The 17876-nt window shown below is 52.2% G+C and overlaps 1 protein-coding gene and 1 pseudogene across 2 annotated transcripts; one reads left to right on the top strand and one right to left on the bottom strand.

The window, feature by feature from the left end:
• Positions 1 to 306: 306 nt before the first annotated feature.
• LOC308050582 (olfactory receptor 14A16-like) lies at positions 307 to 1239 on the bottom strand (the record flags this gene model as incomplete). The annotated part of the gene is made up of 1 exon (XM_080360745.1): positions 307 to 1239. One exon carries the CDS (start codon positions 1237 to 1239, stop codon positions 307 to 309), a length of 933 nt encoding a protein of 310 aa, XP_080216871.1.
• Positions 1240 to 13167: 11928 nt separating this feature from the next.
• On the top strand, positions 13168 to 14278 carry LOC308050727 (olfactory receptor 14J1-like; annotated as a pseudogene). The gene is made up of 2 exons: positions 13168 to 13228; positions 13323 to 14278. The product of its transcript is annotated as an olfactory receptor 14J1-like (transcript).
• Positions 14279 to 17876: the final 3598 nt, after the last annotated feature.

Here is a 17876-nt window from a genome sequence, read left to right as displayed (position 1 = left end):
GGCTGCCATGCCAGAGCCGTTTTCCTCTCCACCCACGCACAGGAACTGTCCCTGCAGCTCCAAAAAGCCTTTGCAGGAGGGATATAGTGAAAAACAAGTCACTAAAGAGCCCTTTATTTTGTTTAGAGACAAGGAGAGCACTGCTGCTCATTTAGCAGCCAACATTATAGAAGTAAATCAAGCAGTGAAAGGGGATGACAACAATATCACAATAAAAGAACAAGCAACAACAGTAGAAAATCCAGTTGACAGGCTGGGCTTGTAATTAGCTACATTAAAGCTCTTGTATAGAAGAAGATGGCCAGTTTATTGCTTCTGAAAACAGAGGCATATGAGCTTGCACAGGGTATCCTTGAGCTCCTGGTTCCTCATGCTGTAGATGAGGGGGTTCACTGCTGGAGGCACCACCGAGTACAGAACAGACAGCACCAGATCCAGGGATGGAGAGGAAATGGATGAGGGTTTCAGATCAGCAAACATGCCAGTGCTGAGGAACAGGGAGACCACGGCCAGGTGAGGGAGGCAGGTGGAAAAGGCTTTGTGCCGTCCCTGCTCAGAGGGGATCCTCAGCACGGCCCTCAAGATCTGCACATAGGACACCACAATGAACACAAAACACCCAAATACTACTAATATACAAACCACAATAAGGCCAAGTTTCCTGAGGTAGTAGTGTGAGCAGGAGAGCTTGAGGATCTGGGGGATTTCACAGAAGAACTGGCCCAGGGCATTGCCCTTGCACAGGGGCACTGAAAATGTATTGGCCGTGTGCAGCAGAGCATGGAGAAACCCAGTGGTCCAGGCAGCTGCTGCCATGTGGACACAAGCTCTGCTGCCCAGGAGGGTCCCGTAGTGCAGGGGTTTGCAGATGGCAACGTAGCGGTCGTACGACATGATAGTGAGAATAGAATACTCTGCTGTGATAAAGGTGAGAAACAAAAAGAGCTGTGCAGCACATCCTGAGTATGAAATGGCCCTAGTGTCCCACAGGGAATTGACCATGACATTTGGGACAGTGGTGGAGATGCAGCCCAGGTCGAGGAAGGCGAGGTTGAGCAGGAAGAAGTACATGGGGGTGTGGAGGTGCTGGTCCCAGGCTATGGTGGTGATGATGAGGCCGTTGCCCAGGAGGGCAGTCAGGTAGATGCCCAGGAAGAGCCAGAAGTGCAAGAGCTGCAGCTCCCGTGTGTCTGTGAACGGCAGGAGGAGGAACTGGGTGATGGAGCTGCTGTTGGACATTTGCTTTTCCTGAGCACAGGGCGCTGTCATGAGAAAAAAAAAAAGACAGTGAGAATCCAGGGCAGAGTTCTCTGACAAAAATCAAACCAACTCCCACAGACCCTCCCCTGTCACACACAGACACTCTTGTGTTTTTCTAGGAGTACCTTTTTCAGCACTGTGGCTGCAGCCCTGCTTGGGGCTGGAAAATGTGCAACCAGGAGCAGGGACTCTGCCCATGGGTCATTGATAAGTCAGCCCAGCTCTGCAGAAGTGGGACCAGGGAACAGTGGGGACTGTCCTGGTTCTGCTAACACAGAAGGGCTGTCAGCACTTGCTTTCCCAGTGATACAGAGCAGAGATGGTGAAGATAGTTTAGGAGTTCCAGATTTTTTTACATATCCCCCGATATTCACTGCAGAGTGTTGTTGGGTGTCAGAAACCCTCAGCATTTCTGCTGCACTCAGGGAGAACAGAGTGAGTCCTGCGAGACCAGAGGGTGCCTGTGGGTCAGTGCAGAGTGAGGGCAGCTGCTCTGTCCCTCTGTCCTGCTCCAGCTGCCATGGGATGGCACCTTTCTGAGATGGGGGCTGATCACACTCCCATGTTACCCTGAAAAGCCACCAGGCACTGCTGAGAGCAGAGGGACCCACCTCAAACCAGGACAGGTCTCACCCTTTCCTAAGGTCTCAGCACCCAACGTTTAGCCCAGGACACACACAGCTCATTCCCCAGCCCCACAGACTGCATTGCCCACAGCCCACAGGTCAGAGCAAAGCTGGGACACGTGTGCCCATGGACACACCTGCAGGAAAGGACCCACAAGATCAGGCTGTGACTCTGCAGCTGAAACTGCCATCCCCAGAGAGCCTGACAGCAAGAACAAGATCCCAACAGCAGTGATCCAGAGCAGGGGAGCAAGAAGAAAATGCGGTGAGGGTGGGGGTGAGAGAGACCAGGGCAGAGGCAGCCGGGCACTCAGACAGCGTCCCCCTTCCCCAGCTGTGCAGCCACCTCCCAGACACCAACAGTGCCGGGCAGCTGCTCTCAGCCCCTGTGCTCTGCAGAGGAACTGGAGCTCTGGCTGCACAGGAGCTGCTTCATGCCTTGGAGCCCCCGGCCCTGAGGGCAGAGGCTTTGCTGGGTGGGACAGGAGGCCAGGGGGCTGCTCACAGGAGGGATCTGACCTGCAGGGGGTCACAGGGACTTTTCTCTCTTCTCCCTCCCATAACCATTCCGGGTTCAGTTTCTTCTCATTTCTGATCATTTCCCTGCTGCCTGGAGATTCTCCCCTGGGAGGTGTTTCCCTCTCCATGTCTGTTCCCTGTCAGTGCTCACAGACCATCCCACCCTCTGTGCCCTCCCCCTGGCCCTACAGATCCTGCCTGTTCACAGGCACTGCCTGGGGGCATCTTCCTGTTTACAGGCTGGAAAACAGATTACAGATTAAGTGTAAGGTGTCCAGCGAAGGTGATGCTGGTTCTGCATAGGCAGAGGAGAGGCAAGGCATGCCAGGATTCTCTTAAAGACCTACTGCAGTTCATGTGTCTCAAGTATTTGTTTAAAATTAAGAACAGCCTTAATCACCACCCATTCCCCAGAGTAGGAGACTGAAAACACAGACTCAGGGAGGTTCCTTATCTTTGTAGTACTCTTTGTCTTCTTCTCCTTGAAACCTCCTCTTGTCAATATTCTGGAATGAGCTGGAGCTGTGAGCAGCCCCCACCCACGGAGAACCCAGCAGCAGAAGGACCCTGCCCTGCCGGGGGTCGCTCCTTCCCCCCACAGCTTCTCCCCTCAGTGCAGAAGGCAATCCCTGCTCTGCAGCACATCCTCCCCTCTGATCAGAGAACTTCTGAGAGCTGTACTTACATCTCTCGCAGGCTCTGCAATGTGACAGCTTTCTGAGATCCTACCAAGATTTGCAGATGCAATGCCCTGCAGCCACAGGCTTCATATCGGAGAGGATTTCATTTCCAGTGACCTCTCTGCATCCTCCTAGCTCAGACTGCGTTTCCCTCTCTGTGCCTGGCTCCTGTGCCCTCGGTGCTGCAGGCAGAGCCCTCAGCCCTGCTGCGTGTGCAGAGGAGCTGCTCCTGGGCAGAGCTGTCTCTCTGCAGCACTGCCGCTGCCATGAGCTCCCTGTGTCCCAGGAGCCCAGCCCAGCTCAGCAGCACAGGAGCAGCCCATGATGTCCCTTTCTCTGTCCCCTCTGAGCTCCTCCAGGTGTCCCTGGGGCTCCAGGGGCACAACTTTGAAGTTGAAGTAATCAGTGATGTTGATTCTTTCTCTCTCCTCTTTAGAGACATTTCTTTCCAGCATTTAATTTTTCATTTTAAAAAAATAAATCGGTATGAGAATCAACTTTTCTTGTCCCATCGTTAGACAGAACACCAGAAATGTTACAGCAAAGGATCTAATTTCTCCAAGCCGGGGGAGGAATATCTTCAGGTGAATTAACTTAGGCATTTTGTTCTGGTTTTACACTCCTAGGTCTAGAGAGACATTCATCAGTCTCTGGCCATGTCATGTCTGCTCTGCAGCAAAGCCTTTGCACACATGGGCTCTTGGGCACTTGGTACCAGGTTTCTTGTGCAGGTCAGAGCTGGGCTGGTGCCACAGCTGGGGTGGCTCAGCCCAGATGTGAGGCCATGTCCTCAGCCAGGGACCTGACTGGGGAGCTGGAGCTGTCAGTGCTGCAGACAGAGCTGTGACACGGATGGAATGAACTGCCAGGCAGGGTGGCAGGAGTGAGTTCGTCTGGTCTCAAGGACAGCAGCCTCCAAGCAAAGCAACAGCCCAGAGCAGAACTCAATCCGGACCTGTAAGGCAATTCAAGAGCCCCATAATGAGCTGTTACTACTGCAGGAACAGTTAAAGGAGAAATAAAGACACTGTGTGACTGTGAATTTAATATGTGAAATAACTGAAATTCTCTGTGTCTCTTGTCCTCAGTCTTCACCTGCAAGGTCTCCCAGGCCTCTGTGGCTGGAGGCAGAACAAGCAGCAGTGGATGGGGCTCAAGTCAGGGTCACTGGAACTAACACAATCCTCTCCAGTCTATGGGACAGCAGGGGCAGCATCCCAGGAGCTGGGACAGCAGGACCATGTCACAGTGAGGCCACTCTCCACCATCTGTGAAAGCTCATGGAGACTGGGGGGACTCCCTGACCACTGGCAGCTCTCACACAGTGTGTGCTCTTGTCAAAATGGCCCATGGGTGAGCAGGGGAACTAAGGGCTGTGCCTCAGAGCATGGCCACTGGGACCCCATTTCTGGGTGTCTGGAAGAGAAGGTGACGGGGTTTGCCCAGGGCAGGTTGTGCCTGTCCATCCTGTTTGCTTTCTGTGAGGAAAGGACAGGGTTGTGGACGTGGGGAAAACGTTGATGGTCTGTTACCAGGATGTCAGCAAGGCATTCAGTGTCATCCCCCACAACATTCTTGTGCCCAAGGCAGTAAATTCTTATCTGTGTCAGTGTGTAAGTAGATGGGTAAAACCAATCTGGCTGGTTGGGCTTGGAAAGGTGCTGTAGAAAGGGAGAAACTTCCCAGTCATGAGGACAGTCCAGCACTGGAAGCTGTTTCCCAGGAGTGCGCACCCTCTTTGTCCCAGAAAGTGACCAAGATGTGTTTGGATAAAGCCCTGAGCAATCAGGTCTGACCCTGCTGTGAGCAGGAGGTGGGTCAGGATGCCTCCTGAGGTCCCTTTGAGCCTGAATGACGCTGTCCTTCCTTCTTCTTCATGTTTTCAAATTAGGGAGAACTCTCAGGATATTCCAGGCCACAGAAGTAATTCCCATGAAGTGCAGGGCTGCTTTACAAGTGCCCCCAAACAGTCCTGACCACATATTTTCCATCTTTTTTCTTTTGCCTGGAGCCAAGATCTTACTTTTTGCTGTCCTAATGCCTCTCCAGAAAGAACAGCCTGTGTTGTTAACCCTTTCAGAGCAGGTTGTTCAAGAGGTGTCAGCATCCATGTACAGAGTCTGCACATCAGCCAGACACAAATCCATCATTATAGAAATGGACATGAGGCACTTGACCAGCTCCTTGCACCCAGATATCAGCGTGACATGTCTGCTGAGAATGCCAGGGAACACCTAAAATCTACATGAAGGGTATGTGAGTCCTGGTTGGGTATCCTGGCTTGTCTCCTGACCCATGTGGTGCTTCAGGCTGTGAAGAGAATCAAAACCAGCCATTGGACTGGGGTAGTTCCATTTTACACGTGTCACACAGGGCAGATGAGGGAGCTCAGAACTCCAGACTCTGCGGCACGGTTGGGACTGCAGAGACTGGAAATGCAGGTGACAGTGTGTGTCAGTGCACACACATACAGATTCTGGCTTCCTTTGGGCCTTTGCACTGACCTGGGATCTGTTCCTTGGCTGCCTTGGTCTCAAAAAGAAACTATTCCCCTATACTAGTTCCACTGTACAACACATAAGAAATAACTAAAACGTAGAAAAATAATGAAAGAAGCACAATTTGAGGGTAATTCTGTCCAAGAGGTGAACTCTTTAAATGATTAAAACAAAAAAGAAGCAAGAGAAAAAGCATTGTTCTAAGAAATTCTTTCAAGACACAACTGCTGAGGTGTAGCAGCTGCTTGGAAAAGCAAGAACGACTGTTAGGACTGAAATTAAAGAGATTTAAATCATCATGATCATCAGTGAGAATGAGGAGTTCCCTGTTACTGTTACTAGTGACAGCACCACTGTTCACAAACATCCTTCAGAGCATCTCCATTTTTCCTGGGCTCCAAAGCTCATCCTGCTCAGAGTTTGACAGGATTGCTGCAAACCCCTGTGACCCAAATCTCTGCAACTGTCTCTGCTCAACAGCCTTTTACCCCAGGAAGGGGAAAACTGCCAATGCAGACACCAACCCAGTGCCCAACCTGCCTGGAGAGCCAGGACAGTTGTGCCACACAACAGCCGCCTCTGCGGGAACCTGGAGGGGATGGAACTGAAATCGTTTCAACCCAAATCATAGAATCAGAGAATCATAAAATCATTGAGGCTGGAAAAGACCCTTAAGAACATGGAGTCCAACCGTAAATCAAACACTGCCCAATCCACCACTAAACCATGTCCCATAGCGCCACATTTCCACGTCTTTTAAACACCTCCAGCAATGGAAGCTCCAATCCTGAGGTGGCAGGACATCATTGGCTGCAGTTGGACATAAGATACTGGTCATGGCTGTGAGTTCAGCCCTGGCTGGCAGAATGTCTCACACCCTCACTGAGGAGGGCAGGGGGCTGGGAGATGGGAGCACGTTTCAGTTTCCAGATCCCAGCACAGAGCCCAAACCATCCTGCCCTTGGACTCTGGATCCCATTTCCTGAGATGCAAAGCTGGTGGGGCTTCTGTGGATACTCATTTTAAAAGGCATGAATAATCCTTCAAGTGTTTGTGTAATTTGTCTAGGAATGTCAGTCTTATATGCTTATATTTAAAGATTTGTAAAACAGTGCTCTGCATCAGTGGTAGCCCCTCTGGCAATGACAATTAAATAGGTATTTACACTATAAGGCTCCATACCCCATCCACAAGCACACATCTAAGTGGTTCAGATGACGGGTGGTCTGGCAAACGTCACCCTTTGTGTCCCCAGGTGATGGACACTGCTCATGTGCCTCTGCAGAGAGTGGCAGGAGCTGGATCCCCTTCTCGGGACAGACTCCTTCCAGGCAACACAGACACAGGGGAACTCATTGGGGCTTTACGGCATTTCACTGGGCATCAGTTTTGACATATTGGGTGCTGTCCTGTGACTGCCCTTTCTGCACAAATGATCATACAAACACAACCATTTAGTGAGACATGGTCATAAAGGGCTGTTTTGGACAAGAAAGCTCACCATGATCTCTGGAGAGAGCGAGGAATTTTATAATAAGCACCTGGAAGAAACAAGAAGCTCGAGGCCTCTTCTGAAGATCAGGAGGCCTGAGCAGCCGTGATTGGCCATTGTAGGTGTGGGAGAGGGTCAGGGCATGTCAGGGAGAAGCAATGAGATGGCTGATGGCTTCAGTGAACCCTTCCAGCCATGTCTGAGCCCAGCAATGGAAAGCAGTTGATGTCTGCAGGTGGGGGAGGAATGAGGAATGTTGTGAGGAATTCACAGGTATTTCCAACTCCACAGAAAACCAGAGTCTTGCAGTTAATGCAATAGCACTTGACATAAACACCACCCCCAAAACACAAAACACTCACACTGACCAGAGGAAAAGCCTTGAGAAACATTTGAGAAAAATCTACCAGGTCCCAGGGGTCAGGGCTCAGCCATTCTGGTGATGAACAAGCATCAAGGGCTGACATGGCATCAGAGCCACCTCCACATGGCCCTCACCACCTGGAACCAGTGTCTGCAAGTCTTTCCTTCACCAGCCTCCAGGGACAGGGACCTGCACTGGTTGTTTCCTTCACAGCTGTGTCAGTGATGGCCCTTCATGGGGTCCAAACACCCTCAGAAACTTGGGATTTGCTTCTGCCTTTCACTTCATTAGAGGTTTGTTCATTCTTTCAGTAGCTGCAGTTCAGGATCATGGCACCAGAGGGCTCACTAACATCGAAAATGCTCTTAAATGCCAAGACTCTGTGCATCATTATCCTAAAGGATTCAAGTCTGGTGTGGATGATTAGGGAGATTTCAGGAATACCCAAAGAGATACCATTTGCATAATAAATAGCAATAAAGCCAAATTTCTTCTATTTCATTCCATTCTCTCCCTTCCCTCCCTTTCCAGAACAGGTGGTATCAACAGCCTCCAGTTCATATTGATGTGTTGCATCTCCTGATAAAGACTGAATATGTCAGAAAAGTGGGTGCCTATATCACCATGTGAGTGAGGAGACACTCCAGGACACCTCGAGAGGAGTCACACTCCTCTGGATCAAGAGGTGGGTGTCCCTGGCAATCTCAGTTGCCACAGCACAGCGACACATGTGTTCAGGGAGCTGGTCAAGTGACCCATCTCCTGTTCTGTAACGGTGTCTGAGTTTGCTCAGGTCACCCCTGACTTGAGCCCCATCCACTGCTGGGTGTTCTCCAGACTCCTGCCTTCAGGAACCAAGTCCCAGGAGACCTTGCTGGTGAAGATGGAGGCAAAGAAGCCATGAAGAACCTCAGTCTCGTCTGATTCTTCTCTTACAAAGTTCAGCAGCAGGCCCACGTTCACCCTGTCTATTGTTTCACTGCAAGTGAAGCTCTGTCAGCTCACCTTGCTGCCCTGAGTCTCCCCTGTAGGTATCAAGTCCAGGGCAGCTTTGGCTTATTCTCTGCATCCATGGCCAAGGTTTCTAAATTCCTCCTTTGCAGCTTCCCCTGCTCCCACCTCCCATGTGCTGCATTTGTGCCCTGGAGCTCCATCAGTGCAGAGGAGCAGCCTCACGAGATAAATGCTTCTGTTCATCGGCACTTGGAGAGATCATTCTTGTATTTGGAGCAGGTTGTCCTGTAAAGCTGATCAGATTTCCTGAGCTCCTTCACTCTTCACATCTAGCTGTGTGTCACAACCTTTTCTGGCCTCCATCCCCCATTATGTCAAAGTCTTCTCCTCTGGAGCCCACCAGCCTGTGCTCTGCTGCTGGCCTTCCTCCCTCCCCTCTGGTGCCTGGGACCCCTCTGTGTCCTGGTCACAACAGCCAAGGTGGACACTGATGTTCACATCCCTCACCAGGGTCTCCTTGTTTCCCAGTTCCAGATCCAGGTGAACATCACCTGTGTTGGCCCATTAGGCAGACATGTTAAGCAGTTGTTCCAAGATCCTCTGGAATGTTGGTACCTCCAGCTTTGCCTGGCCAGTGAATGTCAGGGCAATTACAGTTCCCCATAAGAACATTCTTATTGACTGGAGACTTCCTAAGGTTGCTGACAGAAGATCTTTTCCATTTCTTGTCCATGATCAAGTAGTTTGTAACAGCCAACATGTTGTCACCCTGTACTGGGCTTACATGGTAAAGACTTGGAACTGGGAGTGAGTGTGCGTGTGCTACAGTTGTCACCTCTCTGAGAAGACAACAGGAGTTTGACCAATGTCAGACAGAGCCGATTTCAACTGCTCCAAGATGGACCCACTCCTTGCCCAATCTGAGCCACTCAGTGATGCTGGCAGCACCTCTGGGATATTGTATTTGAGAAAGGGTAAAAAACGCTGCACAACAGCAGGTGGGAGAGAGGAGGGAGGAGATGGGAGAGAAAAGCACTGCAGACACCAAGGTCATATCCCATAGGACCCAAGCAGGTCCCTCAGCAGGCCAAATCCTGCTCTCCTGAAATCCTGCTCTTGGCCTTGTTCTCATCTCCCAGGAGCCTCAGCTCCACTTTCCCATCCCTGACTGTTCCATCCTGACCAACTCTTTCTGGTTTGTAAGTGTGAAGTCCCACAGGGCACCTCACCCCACTGACTCCTCAGTCACCCGTGTCAGGAAGATGTTGTCAATGAGCTCCAAACCCTCCTGGATGGCTGGTACCTTGCAGATATTGGAATATATCAGGTCTGCCATGAGGACACGGCCCTGGAAACATGAGGCTTCTTTCATTTGTCTGCAGGAGGCCTCATCTCATTCCTCTTCCTCACCAGTGAGTCTGTAGCTGGTGTCCAGTCACCACAACACTGCCCATGTTGTTCTGCCCTCTCATGCTGACTCCTCAACGTTCAGCTGACATTGTCTGTCCCCAGGCAGAGCTCCACACATTCCTGCTGCTCTCCCACATGAAGGGAAACCATCCCTTTGACTCCAGACCTCTGGCATTATGAGTATCAGACACCCAAGTCCCCACTGTTTCCCCAGGAGATGATATCTATAGTGTCCTGTAACTCCTCATGCTGTTATGTTGGGAGAGACACCCTCATCAGGATAAGCCATCTGCGTGCAAACTTCAATAGCTGATCAAATGGAGCTTCAGTCAAGGGAGAGTCCAGACCTTGTGAATATCTGGTGTTCGCCCATCAGAAAAGTCTAAGTTTTGACAAGAAGAAATGAGGAGTTCTCAGTGACCCTGAGGAGAAGGGCCTGGGCACTACAAGGTCCCCACAGCAGCCCGTGGTGCACGCTCACCATGAACAAGGCAGCTGCACACGGGGCTGCATGAGGAGGAGCGTGGGGACCCAGACACCTGCAGTTCTCACCCCATTCGGTTCAGCACTGGTGTGACCCACACACACGGGTGTGTGCCAGTGTGCGGCTTCCCAGTCTGGAGAAGCAGGGAGGAACTGCAGAGTGCAGGCCTGTGCCAAGGCAGGTTCAGCACCTTGTGCACATGGTGTGGGGTGCTGAGGGACCTGGGCTGCTTTGGCCCAGCAGTGCTGGGGAGGCTGCAGCAGTGCAGGAGTAGCCTGAGAGTGCTTGAAGGGCAGTTTCAGAGGTGGTGGAGGTTTCTGCATAGTGGGAAAGAGCATGAGAAAGAAATAATGGCCAAAGGGCAGCTGGGGAGGTCCAGGCTGGCCATGAACAGAAAGGAATGTGATGGAAGGGCAGTGGTGTGGTGGAGCAGGTCAGCAGAGGGAGTCTGCATCAGCCCAAGGCTTTGTGCTTCAAGGAGCAGCTGGGGAGGATGGAGAGATCTCAGCAAAGGAAGGAAGAAGCTCAGACAAGAGCAAGGTGGGGCAGCAGGGGGGATGTCTGCAGCCTGCAGGGACAGAGGTGCAGGGGATGCCACAGCACAGGACAGGCTGTCGTGGAGATGATCACGGGATGGAAAGAGGCTGAAAGTCCCACCAGACATGAGCTCCTTCTCCCCTTGGCTGTGGCTGTTGTCTGCACCTCTGATGCCTGTGAGGAGACACCTTGTCCTTGCAGCACAGGGGCCTCATGGCCTCCTTGTCCCCAGCCAGGAACCTGGGAGGGGTGGGACCATAGTCCTGCCCTTGGCCTTGCACAGCCCCACATCACACTGTCCCAGGAAGGGCCTGGGCAACGTGGCAGGGACAGGATCTGACTTCCCATGGTACAAGGTCAGGGCTTGTCTTCTGGTTAAAGAAACACATCCAGGTTTCCTCAGCATCAGAGACATCTTTACTTTGCTTTTCCTGACCTCCAGTTTTCTTCTCTAACCAAACCTGGATATTGTTTCTCAGTAGGTTACCTCAGTGGGGCCCATTAACAGTACAAGGAACTTTGGAGTTTGAATCTGACTTTGACTTCTTGAGAAGTTTCATCACCTTCCTCCAGGGTCTGAGGTCCATGGACTCAGCACCAAACCCACCAGAGGGGTCATTAAAGCACCTTGTGCTGCTCCTGTGCTGCTGAGCTGGGCTGGGCTCCTGGGACACAGGGAGCTCATGGCAGCGGCAGCGCTGCAGAGAGACAGCTCTGCCCAGGAGCAGCTCCTCTGCACACGCAGCAGGGCTGAGGGCTCTGCCTGGGCATCTCAGCAGACGAGCAAGGCAGAGAGAGATTAAAGGAGGTCAGGACTGGAGGACGACTGAGAGCTCACTGGAGGAGAAACCTTTGCAGCCCTTGCCATGGTAAGTCTCTGGTGCAGGGCAGTGCAGCTGTAGCTCCTGGAGGCATCTCCTGAAACTGGCACAGGCACAGCTTGTGGGACCTGTAAGGACGGGGCTCTTGTCAGGCCATGTTGAACAGCTGTGAAGCCGGGGGAGCACCCAGGGGTGCCCAGGGCTGTCCTGCAGAGCAGGGTCCCTGCACCCCAGGGCTGTGCCGGGCAGGGAATCTGCCGCCTGTCAGGGTCAGCGCTCAGCCTGCCCGTGGAGATCCAAACAACAAGGAGGGGAGAAGCTATGGGGGAAAGGAGTGATCCCAGGCAGGACAGGGTCCTTGTGCTGTGGAGAGGGTGCTGTGTGGATCAGAGTTGCTGACAACTCACCCCCAGGGACATTCCAAGAGGGACAACAAGGCAGGGATTATCTGAAAGGGAAGCAATTATTGCCTTTTGTCCTCTATTCTTGGCTGACTGGCTAGGAAAAGGAAGATGGGAATGTGTCTTTCAGTTACGGGGAAGTGCTGAAACTCCAGATATTTATTTTTCTCTGAGAGCGCAATTCAACACACTCTCGCTCACAGAGCAGCAACATCTCCTTTCCACCCCCTTTAGGGCTGGTATGATGTTCTCAGCAGAATCCGCACACACATAGAGATGTTCCTGGGCAGTGCTGAGCTGCCAGGAGGTTTGTGCAGGGAAGAGCTGAGCACACAGGGAGTGGGACAGACTGACACTGAGAGCAGTGACAGGGAGTTGACATGGGGACAGAGAAACTGCTCCCGGCAGGAACAGCTCCAGGCAGTAAAGACCTGGGCAGGGGGAGAGAGGGACCTTCTGCCAAAAGTGCCATCATAGGGGGAACTTGGGCACCTTCCTGCCATCCCCTGCAGTGTTGATGTCTACCCCTTAGCAGTGCTGCCAGGCTCCTCTCCCACCCACCACAGCTTCTGTCCTCAAGTCTGTGGTGTCTTGAGCTGAGGCACTTCCTTGGCAGCCCAGCTTCCAAGAAGGAGAAGCTCCTGAGGGCCTGTCCATGTCTCCCTGTTCTCTCTCAGCAGGAGCACTGGGCCATGTCTCCTTGTCCACTTGGTGACTCCGCTGCCTGTGTTCTTCCCTCAAACTCTCTGCAGCTGGACTTTCAGCTGAAGATCAGATACTGATGCTGCAAGTCCTGCCATGCAGATGTCTCTGTGGGAGCAAATTCCCTAAGCCCATCATGCCCTGTGGGGCTCCGGGATGTTCTATGTGTGGGGCTGGGGAACGAGCCCATTCTGTCCCAGTCAGAACAGCTTTAGGACACCCCAGTGCTTCCCTGGCATGATATTGTGAATTATGATTACGATATAAGTAGATTATAATTGTGTATAAACACAAGAACTCCCCCCCTTTCCCAGGTCCCGGTGCTGTAGGGCAGGGTTGACACCTTGGGAGCCCACAGGAAGAGGCCCTGATCCTCACAGCACAATCAGAAAGCACAAACCAACGCTCCAGCCAGGGACATGACCACAGCGGCTGCCAAAAAGGAGAGAACAATTTACATTTCTGTATGTGGTGGCACAGGTGGGAGTAGAAGAGGGATGTTGGTTGAGGGGGGGAAGAGATTTTCTGGGAGAACTCTGTCCTGATTTCTCTACGTGCTCTCCTGTTTTCACAGTGCCACATGCCCACAGGCAGCAAACGTCCAACAGCAGCTCCATCACCCAGTTCCTCCTCCTGCCGTTCACAGACACACGAGAGCTGTAGCTCTTGCACTTCTGGCTCTTCCTGGGCATCTACCTGGCTGCCCTCCTGGGCAACGGCCTCATCATCACCACCATAGCCTGGGACCAGCACCTGCACACCCCCATGTACTTCTTCCTGCTCAACCTCGCTATCCTGGACCTGGGCTCCATCTCCACCATTGTCCCCAAGTCCATGGCCAGTTCCTTCTGGGACACCAGGAACATCTCTTACACAGGATGTGTTGCACAGCTCTTTCTCTTTACCTTCTTGGTAGTAGCAGAATATTGTCTTCTCACCATCATGTCCTACGACCGCTACGTTGCCATCTGCAAACCCCTGCACTACGGGACCCTCCTGGGCAGCAGAGCTTGTGTCCACATGGCAGCAGCTGCCTGGGCCACTGGGTTTCTCACTGCTCTGCTGCACATGGCCAATACATTTTCACTGCCCCTGTGCAAGGGCAATGCCCTGGGCCAGTTCTTCTGTGAAATCCCCCAGATCCTCAAGCTCTCCTGCTCACACTCCTACCTCAGGAAAGCTGGGCTTCTTATAGTCGGCTTTTCTTTCGCTTTTGGCTGTTTTGTGTTCATTGTGGTGTCCTACGTGCAGATCTTGAGGGCCGTGCTGAGGATCCCCTCTGAGCAGGGACGGCACAAAGCCTTTTCCACCTGCCTCCCTCACCTGGCCGTGGTCTCCCTGTTCCTCAGCACTGGCATGTTTGCCTACCTGAAGCTCCCCTCCATCTCCTCCCCATCCCTGGACCTGGTTTTGTCCTTTCTGTACTCAGTGGTGCCTCCAGCAGTGAACCCCCTCATCTACAGCATGAGGAACCAGGAGCTCAAGGATGCCCTGAGGAAACAGATGACTGGATTTCTTCTGAAGCTATAAACTGTCTCTAACTTCTTCTACATAAGAGTTATAGGCCAACTCATTGCAGGTTAATCCTGTGTGCAGTATTTTTTGTTTCTCCTTGTGTTTGTTTATTGTGAGAAAGTTTTAATTTTCTTTGTAATTCACTGCCTGCTTTTCTCACTGAGTGGCTGTGTCAGTGACGAATTAATGCTCTCTGTGTTTGAGTAAAATAAAGGGACTTTCCACAATTTTTTTTCTACTGACATTGTAACTCCAAGGCCTTTCTGGAGCTGCAGGGACAGTTTCTGTGACTGGAGTAGGGGAATCATGTCCAGTATGGCAGCTGTGCCAGGGAGCAGCAGCGCTTGTTCTTCCAGAGCTGTTCTTGTTCCACTCCACACTCTCCTTCTCATCCCTGGTGTTGGTGCAAGGCCTGAGTGCTCTGGCAGCTTGGTCACCGTCCTGCTGTGTGTCAGTGCTGTGGGCGCAGGCCGGGACAGGCAATGGGCACTGCTGTGACAGAGCTGGCCTCACAACAGCCTTTCCAGATACAAAGGTGATCTCCTATGTACAGAACATGATGGTTTATGTCTTCAAGCATATGAGTACAAAAGTGTCTCACAGATGTAACCCCAGTGTACAGCTGATCAGAGTGTGTGTGCAGGGCTGTCACACAGCAGTGTCCTCTCACAGCCAGGCTCCTGCCAGAGACCTGCAGGACCAGCAGAGCAGGGGCTGGACTGTGCCCCTGTGCACTGGACACCCCGTGGAAGGAGCCTCAGGTCAGTCATCATGGACTGGCCCCTCACAACCACCATTTGCAGCCCTGGCCTATTTCCCCATCTCACAGAGGTTGTTCTTCCCTCCACTGAGGGACCCTGAATGAGTAGGTCAGAAATCCATGTTTGCACTGTTCAGATGAGATGTGAGCACACACATCATGTATGTGAGGTGACATGAACCTGAGTGAGGAAAAATTCCATCAGCTATTCCTGGACGTTCCATGAAGGCCTGTGGGACAGACAGTTTCTCGAGGTCACTTCACGTTAGGAGTAACAGCTCATGGGAAACCACCCACTGGGATCTTCTTCCTTGAACTGAGCTCCCTGTGTCCATTCCTCATGATGTGGGACATGTCAGATGAGTGCAGAGCATGTGACACGCCACAGGGCTGAGGTGCCTCCCATCCCTTTGAATGGCAACAGGAGGCCAGAGGGACACTGTGACTCCTGCCTCTGTGTGTAAAAGGGACAGACTCTGTCTCTGAACATCCCTGGGTGCATAAGGAGCCCATGAGGTAGGGTCACTTGTGAATGCTTGATGAAACTCTGACATTTCTGTGTGTGACTCCAGGAACAAACTCCACAGGCCCACTGAGATTCATCTCAGCTGCCTTGGACAGGCTCATTGCAAGTGCTCCTGTCTGCTACATCACCCTTGACCGTGATTCTGGATTGTGTTCTCAAAAGTGCCATAGAAACCAGAATGGTTCTGGGGTCCTTAGAAACCGCAAACCTCAAACCCATCTTGAAGAAGAGCAGGAATAGGAACTGGGAGCATTACAGGCTGGCCACCCTACCTTGCTCCCTGGGAAGGTGTTGGGAGACGTCCTCCTGCAGCCATGTCCAGGAATGTGAAGGACAAGAAAGGGATTGCTGAACCAGAATGGACAGGGGAAAGAAAGACATGTTGTGAACAGGCTGTTTTCAAGGCTCAGACATGGTCTCCTTCTGGCTACCAAGTGCAGATTGGGAAGTGCAAACAGGATATGAGGAGTAAGAAATGTCACTGGAAGGGCAGTGCTGTGGTGCAAGAGGTGACCCAGAGGGAGCTGGATCAGCCCATGGTTTGTGTTCCAAAGAGCAGCCGGTGAGGGTGCAGACACAGCAGTGAAGGTGCAGAGATGCTGGGGTGAGAGCAGGTGGGAAGCGAGATGGGTGTCTGCAGCCTGCAGGGAAAGAGGGGCAGGGGCAGCACCGTGTGGAACAGCCTGTGGTGGAGATGGCAAAGGGCGCTGTAAGGCTGGAAGGGACCCACAGAACCCAGGTCTGTGTCCCCTTGGCCAGGGCAGTTGTCTCTGCCACTGACCCCAGGAGCAGACATGTTGTCCTCATGGCACTGGGGCCTCGCTGCCTCCTTGCAGCCCCATGGGGAAGCTGGAGGTTGTTGTCCCAGTGTTGTCCTTCCCTGGGCCTTGCACACCCACATCCCACGGTCCCAGGAAGAGCCCTGAGCCGTGTGTGAGGGACAGGATCCTCCTTCCCATTGCCTGGAGCTCATGGCTTCTCCTTTCCGCTGCAGAAAGCAAACCAAGGGGTTTCTGAGCATCAGAGCTGAAGAAAAGACTCAAAGGAGACCTCATGGTGGCTACAGCTTCCTCACAAGGAGAGAAGTAAAGGAAGGTACTGATCTGTTCTCTGTGGTGACCGATAACAATACCCAAGGGAATGGAAGAAGGGTGTCCCAAGGGAGGTTTAGGTTGGACATAATGAAAACGTCCTTCCCCCAGAGGTGCTGGACACTGAACAGGCTTCCCAGGGAGGTGTCACGGCCCCAACCTGACAGTGTTCAAGAAGAGACTGGACAACGTCCTCAGACACACGGGGTGACCTGTGCGGTGTCCTGTGCAGGGACAGGAGTTGGACTCCATGATCCTTGTGAGTCCTTCCAACTCAGAACATTCTATGATTCTATGAAACACTAGGTCATAAGTCCCTGTTTTCATTGTCCAGATGAGTTGTAAACACACACATCATGTGCATGTCCAGTGTGTGCATGTGGTGAGATGAACCCAAGGGAGCACAAATGCCATCAGCTGTTCCTTGGGGTGCCATAAAGGTCAGTGGGACAGAGATGGTGTTCAGGGGTCTCTTCCAACCTGTGTTATTGTAGGATTCCATGAATCTTTTCCTTGGAGAGCTCTTTCATGTCAGAATAGACAGAGGAAGGAGAACAAAAGCAGAGGCAGAAGCAGAGATGTAAAATGCCCCAGAGTAAATACAGCAGCTCCTCTGAGGAACGTTTCTCCACTCAAACCCTTGATAGGGAATGTATTTGATAAACATGATGAAAGCAGCTCAGTTTGATCTGCTCACACACTGGACCACAAGGAGGGTGATGGTGGGTACGATGTCATGTGGTCACTTGTGTCTCAGGAACTCATAGTCCAGTAGGAACCAATGGCTGTGGAGGGCACTGTGAGGTCACTTCTGCCTCTGCAGGGGATTGGCCAACAGCAGGAACATGGCTGGGAAAGGACTGTGAGGTCACACACACAGACGAGCAATGGGGCCCAATCAGCATGGCTTGATGAAAGGCAGGTCCTACTTGACCAGTCTGATCTCCTTCTGTGACAAGGTGACCGCTGAGCAGATGAGGGAAAGTCTGTCGTGGGCAGTGAATCCGCCACACGGGCTGTGGGTGTTGTGTCCTTAGACTGCAGTGAAGCCTTTGACACCGTGTCCCACAGCATCTCCTGGAGAAGCGGCAGCTCGTGGCCTGGATGGTGTATGTGCGATGGGTAAAGAACTGGCTGGAAGGCATTTTAGAGCCATTTGTCCCCTTCCTGTTCACATGGGCATCCCATCAATGCATCACTGCTCTGCCCCAGTGTAGACAGGCACAAGGCCTTCTC

Source organism: Nesoenas mayeri (assembly GCF_963082525.1).
Source record: "Nesoenas mayeri genome assembly, chromosome: 29".
NCBI classification, from domain to species: Eukaryota; Metazoa; Chordata; class Aves; order Columbiformes; family Columbidae; genus Nesoenas; species Nesoenas mayeri.
The sequence above is the reverse complement of the archived record's forward strand: the minus strand, read 5'-3'. Positions and strand labels throughout refer to the sequence as shown.